We start from the raw sequence: 17,141 nt of genomic DNA, 5'->3' as shown, positions 1-17,141 counted from the left end.
TAGATTTCAGTTTTCACTATGTAGCTGGTGATGGCGATCAGTGTTGTAGATTTCAGTTTTCACTATGTAGCTGGTGATGGCGATCAGTGTTGTTGATTTCAGTTTTCACTATGTAGCTGTTGATGGCGATCAGTGTTGTAGATTTCAGTTTTCACTATGTAGCTGGTGATGGCGATCAGTGTTGTTGATTTCAGTTTTCACTATGTAGCTGTTGATGGCGATCAGTGTTGTAGATTTCAGTTTTCGATATCTCGCTTGTGATTATATGTAATCATTTCTTGTGCAACCTTGATTTCCTCATTTAGATACCGATTGTATAATGCAGCTACAATTTCGTTGCTGTTACCAAATTATGCTTTCCCATTTCAATTCCTTTGTTGTGATACCGCCATTTATGATCCCATTTCAGTTTCAATTCTGTCGCTGTTGATGATAACTTCGTGGTAACTTCGTTGTATTTCCTTTGCTTGTGTTATTCTTATTTATGATCCCATTTTAATTTCCATTCTGTCACTATTGATAACTTCATGATAACTTCGTTGTATTTCCTTTGGTTGTTTCACTGCCATTCATGATCTCATTTCAGTTTCTGTTGCTGTTGATGATAACTTCGTTGTTCATGTATATCCCTCGGTTGTGTTACTATAATTTATGATCCAATTTCAGTTTCTGTCGCTGTTGATGATAACTTCGTTGTATTTCCCTCGGTTATATAACTACTATTGGTTACCCATTTCAGTTTTCATCCTGTTGTTGTCCATGCTGATCTATGGTGTCGGCTACTACCCCTTGTTCCTGTCTCTGGCCTTGGATTCCATACCAGGTTATATCATAGGTATTCTTTACGCCTGGACCATTACGGGAATGAACTTTGCGAAGACTTTCCACTGTGAAGGTCTTTCTTCTGTAAGTATTTCACGTCATATTTTATCAACCTAACTACTACTGTGTACGTATTTTATCCAAATAAAATGCATCAGTACAAAAAAGTTGAAATGAAAACTTGAAGTCGACCGTAAATCCTGAAATGTGACCTTCTCAATAGATAAAAATTCAACGACTAGTGTATCAAGAAAACGATATGTGTACATGTATGTATTTGGTAGAATATAAAAAATATAATCAGAAGGCTGTATCGTCCCTTTAGGACTTGTCAATGGTGCTATAATTATATGATTGGTAATGGAGGCGAATGTCAACATTTCTGTGCATGAAACTCTTTCAGTTTGGTGAAGGGACAAAATGAGACATCAGATATGTATCTAAATTTCACGGAGATTTATCATCAGTTCTGTGTACTCAGTATTAAATTCGTGCGGGAAAATGAATCTTTACGATGTGTCTTGTTTCCTTTCAAAAATATAATTACATTGTGCATTGCTGTTTCTAAATTGAATGGCGAAAGTCATAATTATCATAAAAAGTATTAAATGTTTTTATTCCCATTCTAGCTGGATATTGGACTTCTGGTCATTAGAGGTTTCCCTGAATTCCTATGCCAGATTTACCTGTGTTTTAGTCTTCCGGTTCGTTTGATTCTGCGTATTCGTCGGCGAAACATCGTGACGTCAGGTGATGTCGAGGAGGAAGCTAGAAGTTGCTACTCTGGTCTACACGTCCGGAAACTGTTTGAAAAACCCATACCCCCAAAACCGTAAGCAACATTTGGCAGTTACTCCATTTGATAGAGCAAAACTATATATTAACTGTGTTTCCTACAAGGTAAAAGTATTTTCACTGTAGTACATATTCCATTTTTCGTCGTGATTTGTTACTGGTGGTCCAAGGCAGAGTCAGGGGGAGATAGCACAAAACGTCTGAGAAACCAAATAATGACACGCCCTTCAAATAATGTTGGGATGTTCATTACCAATATTCAAGGTAGTTATAAAGTCTGCTTTGTCCTATAGGGAACCTGTCACAATCTCAGGAAAGATCATGGCTCTTATCAAGTCCTTGCCTGCACGACTGCTCTATTTCAACATTCCAAGTAAGTAAGATGTTAAGAATACTACTACATATATATTTATTATTTTCTTTTCTTTATTGAATCAGTTTAAAAAAAGGATAATACTTTTTCAGATCATTTTTTTTATTTTCCCGGGTGGGTGCCCTTCTTGACATTTTTTTTAAAACCACTACTACCTTTTACGGGTGTTGTATGATATCCGTAGCACCACTGTCAAGACCTAGAGGGACGTAACATATCTTTGATGTCCCAATCATCACTGAGGAGTCCTAGAATGACAAAACAACTGTATGATGTCTCTATAATCACTGACAGTCGGGAAGGACGTAACAGATGTATGATGTCCCTTACATCACTGTCGAGTCATAAAAGGACAAACAGCTGTATGATGCCCATAACATCACTGACGAGTCCTAGAAGGATAAACAGCTGTATGATGTCCCTAGCATAAATGTCGAGTCCTTCAAGGACAAACAGCTGTATGATGTCCATTACATCACTGACGAGTCCTTCAAGGACAAACAGCTGTATGATGTCCATTACATCACTGACGAGTCCTTCAAGGACAAACAGCTGTATGATGTCCCTAACATCTCTGACGAGTCCTAGAAGGATTAATCAGCTGTATGATGTCCGTAACTTCACTGAAGAGTCCTAGAAGAACGAAACAGCTACATGGTGTTTCTATAATCACTGACAGTCTAGAAGGACGTAACAGATGTATGAAGTCTCTAACATCACTGAAAATCATAGAAATACGAAACAGCTGTATGGTATCCCTAATAATTTGGTCTTTACTGCATCCATACAATGTAACCAAATTTTATATATTAAAAATATTATTCACTTGTAAAGTGTTTGTATAATTATACATCTATATGAATGATGTGACTTAATCTGAATGAGATTTTATGTCTATTTCCTTACACATTAACGTCAATGATATTATACACCATCGTACATATCGTTACTCTTACTAGTTCGAGTGTCGAAACTAGTGATATTTATTGGATGTTTATTATGAGCAATTGATCTGCACGCTAACACATATCATTGTTTACCGACGGCTATATCTGCTGTTATTATACAAATTTCTATTTCCAGAATTTCGTTATTCCGGCCGTGTCTTGTCAGTTTTCGCTGTTGCCTTCATCATCTTGTACCAGGTAAGTAAAACAGATATTCCTGAAACTAAACATAAAATGTCGCGTATAGATCATAACTTTTAGTTTGAAATGTATATGTTAAAATAGATTCAGATTGTAAAACTTAAGGATCAGGGTACCGTTTCACAAAGCTTCGTAACTTACGAATTTTGCGTAAGTCATATTTACGAATTACTAAGCGTTTCACAAAAAGTTCGTAACTTACGAACGTTCGTAAGTTACACAAACACCTTGCGTAACTTTACGCCATATCAAACCTGTCGTCACTTACGAAAACAATTTAAAATCGTGCACAAGCATGCCCTTTAGAACAGAAAGCGACATCGTACTCAATTACAAATTAGCATAAGAGAACGACTATGCCTTGTGAGTGATTGTTTCCAGGTGGAAACCGAGTTTTGAAAGTCGGGAAGAGATGCCGACAAAATTCTTATTGTCGTGCAACAATTAGTACGCATATTCGAAGACTTTGCGAACAGTTATTCTATTAAGATCATTACGTATATATGTAAACAGTGAGCAAAATCTGTGAAAATTGCATTGCTATTGTTTGTTTTATTGCATGATAGACAATATGATGTTTGAATTGTACAGAAAATTTGATCTTCTCTCAATATTATGTTTTGATAAAACAAAATTAAGTTTTTGGTCTATGTACGTGAATTGGGAATAGGAACACTGATATTAGAATTAGAAACATTAATAATTGCGAACGCAATGATGATTTCAGAGAAGGCAATTAAGTCCAAAACTGTGAAATTTGAGCCTCACACAAAATGCAAGAAACAAACATTTTCAAAATGGCCGCCAAATGGGCCATTCAAAAAAAATTCTTCTCAAATCTACTAATATTATAAGTCTGACAATTTGACACATTTTTATATGATCAACTAGAATCCTAACAGAAAAATCATCGGGCAAAAGACAAAGCAGACTTTGAGCAATTGTAAGCCATTATAATTATGCGGATGTAACGCTCTTTGTAGAATATGTTTACGTCATCAACTCTGATTACGTCATTACATGTGGTTACGTCATCAGCTGTGGTTACGTCATCACAAGTAGCTACGTCATCATATGTGTTTGCATAATCTCATGTTTCTTACGTCATCGCTCATCTCATGATTACATCGGCGCATATGATTAAGTGAAACCATAGGTTAGATGTACATCATCACATGTGTTGACGTCATCAGTTATGCCTTCGTTACGGGTTACTTCATCGCATGTTATAATGGAACAACTATGTTACGTCATCACTTGCGCTTCATCAGTACAAGGGATTTTGTCATCACACTGTCATCAGTTGTAAATTTTAAAAAATCCCGTCAGACTACTTTTGACCTGTATTCATCTTATAGATAACCGTTGAACTCATAGTGACGGCTGTTTCCATATTCGAACTGGTTGATGTGTACCTGGGGTTTGCTGTTTCCCAAATTGGTACGGAACCAGTTCCAGGAGAAGACGAAGTTGTCGCCACATCGAGAGATATTATGTTCCTTTTATTCTATATTTCCAACGCTCTTAAAGGTAAACATATTTACACCTTTCCTTTCTGCTAAATCCCCGTATGATTATCCATAACATACTTTTCCCAGGTTGTCTCCGACCTCTGTAGTGTGTACTTTTCCATGTTATCCCCTGACCTCTGTAGTATGTACTTTTCCAGGTCGTCCCCTGACCTCTGTAGTATGTACTTTTCCATGTTGAACCTTGACCTCTTTAGTATGTACTTTTCCAGGTCGTCCCCTGACCTCTATAGTATGTACTTTTCCATGTTGACCCTTGACCTCTGTAGTATGTACTTTTCCATGTTGTCCCCTGACCTCTGTAGTATGTACTTTTCCATGTTGACCCTTGACCTCTGTAGTATGTACTTTTCCATGTCGTCCCCTGACCTCTGTATTATGTACTTTTTCATGTTGTCCCCGACCTCTGTAGTATGTACTTTTCCATGTTGACCCCTGACCTCTGTCGTATGTACTTTTCTATGTTGTCCACTGACCTCTGTAGTATGTACTTTTCCATGTTGATCCCTGACCTCTGTAGTATGTACTTTTCCAGGTCGTCCCCTGACCTCTGTAGTGTAAATATACGGTTGTAAACATGTATCGGACTGAGATCTGTCTTAATGTCTTACTTTTCCAGGTTGTTTCATAACCTCTGTAGTGTTTGGGTTTGTCCTCGGATGTGTACTTATTTTCCATTCACTGTGTACTTACAGGTAATTATAACGACTTTCTATATTATTTCTGTAGTGCGACTGTCATTTATTAAGCTGGTTTACCGACCTGATCTGTGTGGCGATGAATAAGCTAATGTAAACAAAACTGAGCTAAGAATCTGAGAATATAGTTGGGAGTATTGGAGGGAAAATGTGATGCGTTGTAAAACAGAGTACAGTTTTGTTTCCGACTAGTCCAGAACAGGATCGAACAACAAAAAAGTGCAAATATAAAATATTGTTTCGCTTTGAATATATTTTTGTTAGGCGAACATTTTGATGCCAATAAAAGGCGTTTAGAACCCGTAAACTAAAGAACCGGTAAACTAATGTTAATGTTATCTAATATTATGTTACAAACAGTCTATACTAAAGAACTATTATGACTCCATTCCAATACTCGAAAGAAATGTGTAGAAAATGACTCTTGGTAAAAATCATCTTTTGTCTTTGTCTGTGCTGACTATAGCAGAGAAACACGGAACACGTTGAAATGATTAAAATCATCGAACATTCACGTGCTCAAAAAATACCATAATTAATTATTGTATTTCTTGTGATACATAACTAAAAAAACAGTAATTATAATTGATATTAAACAAAGAAAGGCTGCTAATTAGTTTCTATGATACCAAAAGTTAAATGCTTACGATATTACCTCCTTCAGTTCTCGTTAAATCGTTTGCATTTCAAATGAATGAATATATATAACTACAAACAAAGAAATGCTGTTTTTTTCTTTATACTGGTATTATGTAACTGTCGGTCTTATTAGAGACCAGAGTTGACGTCATTGTTGTTTTGTTATTAGTATTACTGTTTTCGGTCTCACTTAGATATTTCACTATTCGACGAGTGTCATTTAATGCATTTCTGTGACAAGTAGTACAATGTATATCGGCTCTGTAGCAATCAAAAATATTTAAATTGTTATGATAATCTATGTGGAAATAGGATGTTCCTGTTAGACAGTTACAAGGGTAACCATCAGTTTTTGATACCAAAAGAGGACAGCAGCAATGCGGGCAAACTGGTACGTATATATAATAGATGTGTATTGTACGTATATATAATATAATGTATATGTAATGTAAATATATCTACGTATATACTGTAATGTATTTATTGATATTGTACCTGCAATATATGCACATGTTGTATATTGTATATGTAATGTAATTATATCTACTGTAATGTACGTATATGTAATATATTGTACGTGAAATGTATGTACATTGTATACATAATTGTATATGAGATGTAATTATATATGATATATTGTACGTGTAATGTACTTATATATGAGATATTGTAGTGTAATGTACTTAAGTATAATATATTGTACGTGTAATGTACGTATATATGATATATTGCACGTGTAATATAATTATATCTACTGTAATGTATTTATATATGATAAATTGTACGTGTAATGTACGTATATATGATATATTGTAGTGTAATGTACTTAAGTATAATATATTGTACGTGTAATGTACGTATATATGATATATTGTAGTGTAATGTACTTAGATATAATATATTATACGTGTAATATACGTATATATGATATATTGTAGTGTAATGTACTTAGATATAATATATTGTACGTGTAATATACGTATATATGATATATTGTAGTGTAATGTACTTATATATGATATATTGTACGTGTAATGTACGTATATATGATATATTGCACGTGTAATATAATTATATCTACTGTAATGTATTTATATATGATAAATTGTACGTGTAATGTACGTATATATGATATATTGTAGTGTAATGTACTTAAGTATAATATATTGTACGTGTAATGTACGTATATTTTTGTTATCTTATAAAAAAAAAACATCGCTTGACATCATATACTAGCACATTACCCGTTAAAAATAGGACAACTTCTATGTACGTAAAACATTGTATAATTAATTACAAGCTGGAATGTACATGTACCGTCTGTTTACAGGTTGGATTCATGCGTTACGCCGGATACCAGGTGGCTTATATAGGATGGGGTAAGTCAACACAAAAGGTGTTATTTATTAATTTGGTAGTCATAGTAAAACATCATTATACAAATAAAACCATTTCCTCCCAAGAATATGTTAATTTTGCAGATCGCAAACAAAAACAAATTAAAAAAGAAAAGAAAATAAATCACTCAGGAACGGCAAACTATAATAACACCATGCGTTATGACAACACGTTACCTGATGTGCAAATCGCTATTTTTATACAATAATGTCATAAGTCCAATAAACTATATGATATGTCTGACAATATTGACTAATATGTCAGGTTTCCATAGCTATCTAAAACAGTATACTAATGACGAGGTATGTGGCTAACTCCATATATATGGTATAAGGTTTACTTAATGGAGTTTATAATATAATTTCGCTTTGCAACAGAAAATATCATGTCGATTTCTTTAAGGTATGACCAATACCGACCTACTGTAGTTGGAGGTATCGGCCGAATCCAAATCTATATTAATATGAAACCAGATCCATCTCTTAAGTCAACTTTGTTTAGGAATTAAGCATTTCTCTAACTTACTTTTGACTACTGTGTCGTGTGTAATACCTGTTTGACAGTAATACAGACCGCTATACTATTGGTGTACTTCTGCATGTTACAGGGTTCTTTGTACAGACTATAGTTCTGTTTGTGGTTTCTATGGTGATAGCCACGGTCATCATCATGTTCCAGTTCGGCATTGGTGGCTGGCTCATTGATAAATTACACGCAGTGTGGTAAGTTAACATGAATTCAATCAACCATGTCAAGGTTAGATACATCGTTAGTTACAGAGCTAAATTCAATCAACCATGTCAAGGTTATATACAGCGTTAGTTACAGAGCTGAATTTAATCAACCATGTCAAGGTTAGATAATCGTTAGTTACAGAGCTGAATTCAATCAATCATGTCAAGGTTAGATACAGCGTTAGTTACAGAGCTAAATTCAATCAACCATGTCAAGGTTAGATACGGCGTTAGTGGAACTTAACGTCGAGGAAGCTTAATTAGGGCTCATTACATTTGTTATCCAAATTTCTACATTTTTGTTTGTTTCTTCACAAACTATAAATAGCTTTTTGATAAGTTGAACGGTGACCTGAAATTATTTCTTAATTTATATGAACAAAATTAACCGAATGCTTTATTTTCCTGAACTTCACATCCAAGGAGAATTTGCATCATACATGGTTTTCACTTTTCTTTTTACCTATTTTGAGTATTATTTTTCAACAATCTTATAATGTTCATTCATGAACTGCAAGACGAACGGTTTTCGATTGATATAAGATAATATGAAAATTATATAAATGTTTATTTCTGTATGGAATAATTCTCGATTTATACTATAACAATCAATAAAAGTAGCTTGACGTCCAGGAACGATTATTACAGCTTAAGACACAAAAGCAGTTAATCATTGCTCCCTCTGTAGAGATTTAATTTTAATTACGTGTTGTTTTAATTGTGTTTTCAGGCCAGTTCTATTCACTCTAATTACGTGTTATTTTTATTGTGTTTTCAGGCCAGTTCTATTCTCTCTTATTACGTGTTATTTCTATTGTGTTTTCAGGCCAGTTCTATTCTCTCTAATTACGTGTTATTTCTATTGTGTTTTCAGGCCAGTTCTACTGACTTCGTTGGGCGTTAATGTGATACAGCTACTGATGGCTAGATTTGCCTTTCTTCAGAAACAAGGAGAATTCATGGCTTTAAACAACAGGTACCGTTATCAACATGACACTACTTCATTTACACCAAATTCTAGTTTGGCATGCAAAATTTGAACTTAATACTACATATTGACAAAAAGCAACCTTAGATTATGTTTCATTTCATAAAGTAGAATACCTTTAAATCATATTATCTACCAAGCAGTACGTACATATGTGTCAAATATGATATAACTTGCAGTATATGTCTACTTTAATGTATCTAATAATAAATATCATAAATATCAATATATGAATGAATAGTGTGCGAAATTCTAACCATCGCTTCAGAATTTATGATATTCCGTTGTAATTGATTTTCTTATTGTGATATCTGAATGAATTTAAAGATACAAAAAGTGATACAGATGAACAGATTATTCTATCCTATCCAGATGCCCTCTTGTATAATACTTGCAGGAAGGGTGTAAGAAATATACCTGCAGCCACTATTATATGATCGTAAGAGGCGGTAAAATTTGGGATCTTACGTTCTCTCTTCCCTCACGCAACTTTGTTATTTCTTATGCTTCCCTTGACACTGCCATCTATCCCTGGTCGAGACATCGATCCAACAGTCTAACAATGGTAGTCTCTGCTTCTGGTTAGCGTTCAGCTCTGTGGGAGTGAGACGACTGGTTTGCCCGTTGTTAGTATGGTGTCTTCGGCAGTATGCTTCAGTGAGGTAGCACTATAACGTCGGCATCAGTTCCCGGCTACCACAGTGTGTGAAACAAAACACACACACATACATCTCGTACAGATGAAGATAAGATGTTAAACAACACAGTGTCAGACCCTCATAATTGTACTTACAACTGTTATATTTCCATTCCAGACGTCTGTTCTTCATTGTCGTGTACTTCATGTTCTTCTATAATATCTTCCTGGGACTGGTGTCCTGTTTGTTGAGGATACTCAAAGCTATTCTAGTTGGGGCTTTCTTTCTCCCACGTCTGGACCACAGCACACTTCCGAGACGATTCCAATGGTTTGACCCAGGTTTGCACAGTTTATGTCGAAATATAAAACATCCACATATGTTCTTGATAAATGAAATACAGTTCCTTGAAAAACATATGTTAGATTTTTTGTACAATGCCCAGGAATGTTTTATTTTAACGAATTATACACAAGTATTAAATCTGTAGGTATCGATTATGTTTATAGGTATTGTTCTTGATAAATAAAGCATATTTGTTTATAATCATTTATTGTAATGTTTCAGTTTAAAGTTGAACAATTCTGGGGCTCATTTGATTCATGAAACGATGCTCAATCATGAAATCTGTGTTCATCCCAAATTCCTTTTAACTTGCTCAAATAATGAAGCGTCAGTTTAAAAGGGAAGCACAAGCATTGAATATAGTACATGTACAGTACCTCGTTTGAAACCTTTCTGAATTCCTTCAATTATAATAATCAGATACAGGATTTATCTTCAAAAGTATTTGACTTGAACACAAACTATGTCTGTGAGAATGAGTACGGTTTCGTTTCATGAATGCAGGGCCTGGTGTTTGAAATATATAAGTGATTATACTTTTTTGTGAAATGTAGGTTTCGCTGCCTATTGTGGGTTTATGTACGTCGAGAGTGCGCATACTAACCCGTGTGCCGTCACGTTCATCAAAATGCTGAAAATAGAAACCCTCACTACCAAGGAACTAGCCGCCGGGGAAACTATCACCAGACATGGACGAAAGCGTACGAAATCTTCACCAGCGTCAAAATATATTCCATTAACAGCGAACGGTGAGTGTATTATTTTTATTATTTGTCCAACGTGACGAAAGTGTGCACACGCTGGAGTCGGGATCAGACTGATAGAATAGGGTGAAGGTCATTGGAGGGTCTTTAGCGATGTGGTTATGAGAAAATGTATATGGATATGTTATATTGGTAAAAATGCTGCCCTGGTATCTATAGTTAAAATTTAATTTACTTACGTATGTTAATGTACATTTGTATGTCGACAAACACATACCGATACAATGCAAACATATTTTTGATTTATGTTTTTGTTTAGTGCCAGGCGAGAATGTAAACAATATGATTGCCCAGCGGAAGTCTAGACAGGCGTTGTTTCGGTGGCAGGTAGCCTACACACTGATCAGAAACCCAGAACTGATGGTTCGTAGAAAATTTGACATGATGAAAAGTCTGGAACTGCTTGGAAAGTTGAACAACCCAATCGAAAAGATGGAGAAGACACCAGAAGCTATTGTGTAAAAACGCATTATATTTATGTTGATGTCAGCGTTAACATCTTGTTGAAGACAAGTGTTTATTTATGTACAATGTATGTATTTACATATTTTCTGGCAGATATTATCTCATTTCATATATTAAGTATACACACCAAAGATTTCCATTGTTATGTATTTTATTGACATATATATTTTTTAGAGTAAGCTTTTACATAATGACTGTTTGATTGAGCTTATTTGCGTGTACGCTAAACGCATTTGCTGTTAGGAAAATGTAATAATAGACATTTACTTATAAATAGATATATGTGTGGCCATGAACAAATGATCCGTATGATTATCTTTAAACAGTCGTGTTAACCGCCATCAAGTCTGTACTATACAGGTATGACGTACTATTATTACAGAATCAGCTCCCATAACTCACAAACTATTTTCTGCACGTCAAAGTGATATGACGCAATGAAATATTCAGTTCTAAATTAACATTTTATGCAGAGTTTTTAAAACTGCATTTCAGTGATGATGACATCAATAAAGGATTCCTTCTTGAATCATTTTATCCCTTAAATTGCAATTAACTTGACTATTTAAAAATATACATATCAATTAAATACGACAATGATAGGTACATTTGCTACATTGACTTAACGTTAATTTACGATATACCTCTATAGATACAGTACTACACGTGATCGGCAACCTCCGTTATACCTCTATAGATACAGTACTACACGTGATCAATAACCTCCGTTATACCTGTTAGATACAGTACTACACGTGATCAGGAACTTCCGTTATACCTCTATATATAAAGTACTACACGTGATCATTAACCTCCGTTATACCTGTTAGATACAGTACTACACGTGATCAGGAACTTCCGTTATACCTGTATGTATACAGTACTACACGTGATCAGGAACTTCCGTTATATCTGTATAGATACAGTACTACACGTGATCAGGAACCTCCGTTATATCTGTATAGATGCAGTACTACACGTGATCAATAACCTCCGTTATACCTCTATATATACAGTACTACACGTGATCAGTAACCTCCGTTATACCTCTATATATACAGTACTACACGTGATCAGTAACCTCCGTTATACCTGTATGTATACAGTACTACACGTGATCAATAACCTCCGTTATACCTCTATATATACAGTACTACACGTGATCAGTAACCTCCGTTTTACCTCTATAGATACCGTACTACACGTGATCAGTAACCTCCGTTATACCTCTATAGATATAGTACTACACGTGATCAGGAACTTCCGTTATACCTGTATAGATACCGTACTACACGTGATCAGGAACCTCCGTTATATCTGTATAGATACTGTACTACACGTGATCATGACCTTCCGTTACAGTACTACACGTGATCAGGAACTTCCGTTATATCTGTATAGATACAGTACTACACGTGATCAGGAACCTCCGTTATATCTGTATAGATACAGTACTACACGTGATCAGTAACCTCCGTTATACCTCTATAGATATAGTACTACACGTGATCAGGAACTTCCGTTATATCTGTATAGATACAGTACTACACGTGATCAGGAACCTCCGTTATACCTGTATGTATACAGTACTACACGTGATCAGGAACTTCCGTTATATCTGTATAGATACAGTACTACACGTGATCAGTAACCTCCGTTATACCTGTATAGATACAGTACTACACGTGATCAGGAACCTCCGTTACAGTGCTACACGTGATCAGGAACCTCCCTTAGTTTCATTTTTTGTTTCTGTTAATTTTAACATGCCCTCTCGTACCGAATCTTAGTCCCGCGTGTTGACGCTATATTTACACTTGCCAAGCTTGATCACTATTCAACAATACCAGATTATTTGTTAACCACTCTTGCATAGAAACTTTAAACTTTTGTATGAAAATGTTATAGTAAAGGAATTACTTTTACTAAACAAATTGCTTTGTTTAAAACATTTTTAACGTACAAACACGGTAGGTTTTTGTTTTTTGGGGTTTTTTTTAATACAGAGAAAAGTGAATACAGAGACCCATAGAAACTATCTTTAGAGGAATTACTCTATAAAAGCATGGTTGACATAAACGTGAAATCCAATCCCTATATAAGATACATGTATGCTTTATTTCAATTGCAGTTGTTTATCTCATATTTTACATCTCCTTTTTTTATTCATTTTTTAAATATTTTTTCTGTAAATTTACGACCAAAACGAAGATAGAAATCCAGATAGATGTCCAATTGGTTCTTGACATGCTAAGTTGTTTACTGCGTGACTATGTGTAAAACCCTAATACAGTGAAACCTGTCTAATCCGAACCCTGACTCTTCCGACATCCTGTCAAATCCGACACTGTACCGTATTACCATGATGCAAAGTGTAGTTAACAACAAATACCTGACTTTTCCGACACCCTGTTTAATCCGACCAAAACTGGCACTCCCACATGGTGTCAGATTAGACAGGTTTCACTGTATTCCGTAATACAAAAAATATGACTAAATATGTAAATATTGGTGTTGCTGCTATTTTATGTTGTATCTTGGAGGGAGTGCTAACAAATGATAGCAATTATAATAAGCTTGCCTGTATTAATGACATTTATAAATATGAGTTCTGTATGAATTGCGTTTGACCAGGAGATGATAAGTCGCCGTTTATATAAATGTAAACGGTATGTTGTATTAGGGGATGAAGTGGATGTGTAAAATTATTATTTATTAGTTATTTAGATGAATCAACGAAACAGCATAAAAAAACTATAGAAATTGTAGTTTAGTTTTATATTTATCTAACTGTATAACAGTCATAGCGTTTTCCAATGGTACTGGTAATACTGTTCTTTCTGGGTACACACTAAGTACCCGCCAGAATATACAGTCAGGGCGGTATTTTATCCTGTTGTTTTTCACGACTACATGACTTCTCCTCGATTATTGCCCTGTCTACTTTGAACTATTTGTGTGTGATGATGCAGTGATAGAGTTTACCCTGTGGGGCTGGTTTGTTTGCTTACACTCACTAAGATATTGACATTGCTTTTATTTGGGACCAGATTTTGGGTTGATTGTCTATTTATAGACGCGAGATATCTCTATCATGTAAGTTAAGTTCTATTTTTAACTTGCGTGTCGACGTCATTTTACTGTTTTCGTCGTTTGCGATGGCATTAGATCGTTTAGCATAATTTATAATATTGTTTTTGCTACAATGCACCAATCATAATACTGTTTTTGCTACAATGCATCAATTATTGTACAATTTACAATGGTAGTAATGTATTTATAATAATATGTATGTTAATAAGGGCTCTACTCAAACGGGTGCGCCGAGGGTCCAGTACGGAGACAGAGCTTATGCAAGTGTGTTTTAACACTGATGTGTCTATGGGTTTAATTTTCCCATTTAACAAGACAAAATACAATATGAGGTTGTTTTACACCGTAGATCTTATGCGAACATTGTCTTACCATTGGAGAGAGTCGAAAATCACCAACGACTAGTAAAAACTTGGACATTTTAGTAAGAGGTTACTCATATATGTATGTTCTGTTGTTATGGATTTAAATGTTAGTAGCAGTCTGTATCCCTTTGACATAATTTCGTTTTTTTTACCATGACGGCTTATATCAATGAAACAGGAACTTAGAGGGTACTTATGGATTTAGTGTAAGTTATGATATTATTTAGATACGTTAAGTAATGTAGGGAATTATCTTACTTTCAAGTGTATTATATTCTTGTTCATTCATGTGTATTTTATAATTTGATGCGATGTTACTTAAGATGCTTTTGCGAGACGTGTTATACATTTGTAACTTTCATGAACATGATTATGTATATGATATTTGTATATAACACACAACATTTTTTGACTGATATTCTTCCTTAAATGCTGTACATCATTATCATTATTTGGTGATAAGTTTAACCGGTGATATTTTCACGCTTATCTTTTAAGTAATTTCTTTTAAAATTGATCTGAGTGGTGTCCCTCTCTTTTAGTCCATGTAAGGACAGTGTATAGACGAATTTATGTGTGCGACTGGTCCCATTTAATGTCCTCCTCACGCCCGCAGGGTCCAACACGTTTACGGGAGGTTACGGGAGGTTATGGGAGGTTACGGGAGGTTACGGGAGGTTACGGGAGTGTTGATTGAATAACGGTAAACTGTAATGGTAACACTTCCATTCGATATACGAAAAAAATACTCTAGATAAATGAACTCTTGAAAACAACGAAACCTATATAATTACTAATTACTTATATCAATGGATGAACTCCTTTTGTTTAGAAGTCCACGTTTAATTTGTAAAAGTCTTTAACATTGTGTGTTTTAAATTGATTTATTAACCTTAGCAGTATTTTTCTTATCATTGTGTAAACATATTGTTTCTAATTGATGATTAAAGGTACTAAAACAATCACCAACAATGTCTTCGTGAAATCCGATAACATTGTACTTCACTTGCCGTGTTTTAAATATGTACACATTTTGATGATTTACATGAATTGACTAATTAAATGTGTAACTTGTCCAGGTATTGTGTTATATTTTATCATATATTGTAGTGCTCAAAAGCTTCATCACTTGGGTGATTGTTCGTTTCTCGTCTGGTTTCTGTGTGTTGATTTTGTTGTTTATGAACATTCTTGGTTAGGACAAAATAACATATATACATGTTGTGAATGTCCAATAAAACACCCTAACAGACTATTCTATATGATACACTTTCAACGATGCCAAAAGGAATAATTTCAGTTGTTTTCCCTTTTCATTTATAGATAGCAACATTCACTCTTCCCCTATAGACATATTAAAATGTTACAGTTGACTCGGAGTTCCAACACCGGGTTTCCAGAGATACAGGCTAATAAAGATTATAAGACCGCCATATGGTCCACATCGCTATGTCATTAAGAATATTTACTTTTGTCATCAACACGTTCAATCTTCATTATTATGCCTCATTGTTCCGCTCCCCTTTCTCATCACCTCCCTTCTCACAACCTCACCGACCCTGTTATCACCGTCCTTGAAATTTCAATATCACACTTACCACCATGGCCAGTTTCCTAAGGTAATATGTATGTGACATATGTGAATATATTTTTTTTTCTAATTTAATTAAATGCAAATTGCAGTATGGTACATTACTACATTATTTGATGGTTAATCATAAGGTTAATTCACACCAGTAGCGGTAGATATTGACAATTAGGAGTTCAGCTTTGTTCACCAAGACATTTTCCCACTGCTCCGAATTTTTATACTTAGATATTGGTTGAACCGTTTGACTATGCCATTGCCCAAATGATGGTACGGGTAGTTTCAGTTTTCCCCACTCCAGCTATCTTATACAGTTCCTTGATAACTATGCTTTCGTAATTCTTGCCCTGGTAAGTGTGAATTTGAAAGCAAACACCCTGGCGATGGTACTCGCTCACTGGTTACTTGTTGGAATTGCCAGGGCATAATGGTGAAATGCTCAGTGATAATCAGCACGTTCTTCGACCTTCGACCTTTCCAAGGTCAAATAGTCAATGTATAGTACGCGTAGCTCCATTGGACGGGGAATATTTACTAATAATGTACCTGAGACAGTAGGGTTTTTCTACGAACACACCTACCGCAGCTTTCAGCATTACTACTTATCTCATAATCAAGGCCTGCTAAACCTTTATAAGAGGCATATGTGTTAACAATGAAAGGCTTAGTGAAGTCTGAATATGCTAACACTTGTGGAGAAGGTAGAAGACTTACAATGTCAAAAGCCTTCTGCTGACTGTCCTCTCGATGGAACCCGAA

The 17,141-nt window shown here is 35.0% G+C and overlaps 1 protein-coding gene across 1 annotated transcript in view; it reads left to right on the top strand.

The window, feature by feature from the left end:
- Nucleotides 1–15,868, top strand: part of LOC117341996 (stimulated by retinoic acid gene 6 protein-like) — a 33,322-nt gene extending 17,454 nt beyond the window's left edge. Inside the window, exons 6-18 of the mRNA XM_033903933.1 lie at nt 740–906; nt 1,452–1,654; nt 1,911–1,990; nt 3,074–3,135; nt 4,497–4,668; nt 5,287–5,362; nt 6,317–6,395; nt 7,335–7,383; nt 8,010–8,124; nt 9,011–9,112; nt 9,940–10,103; nt 10,662–10,856; nt 11,131–15,868. Of these exons, the coding sequence (XP_033759824.1) occupies nt 740–906; nt 1,452–1,654; nt 1,911–1,990; nt 3,074–3,135; nt 4,497–4,668; nt 5,287–5,362; nt 6,317–6,395; nt 7,335–7,383; nt 8,010–8,124; nt 9,011–9,112; nt 9,940–10,103; nt 10,662–10,856; nt 11,131–11,333 (1,667 nt within the window). The 3' untranslated portion in view covers nt 11,334–15,868. The remainder of the gene's footprint in view (nt 1–739; nt 907–1,451; nt 1,655–1,910; nt 1,991–3,073; nt 3,136–4,496; nt 4,669–5,286; nt 5,363–6,316; nt 6,396–7,334; nt 7,384–8,009; nt 8,125–9,010; nt 9,113–9,939; nt 10,104–10,661; nt 10,857–11,130) is intronic.
- Nucleotides 15,869–17,141: the final 1,273 nt, after the last annotated feature.

The sequence above is a fragment of the Pecten maximus genome, chromosome 14 (genome assembly GCF_902652985.1).
Source record: "Pecten maximus chromosome 14, xPecMax1.1, whole genome shotgun sequence".
In the NCBI taxonomy this organism is placed as follows: Eukaryota; Metazoa; Mollusca; class Bivalvia; order Pectinida; family Pectinidae; genus Pecten; species Pecten maximus.
The sequence above is the reverse complement of the archived record's forward strand: the minus strand, read 5'-3'. Positions and strand labels throughout refer to the sequence as shown.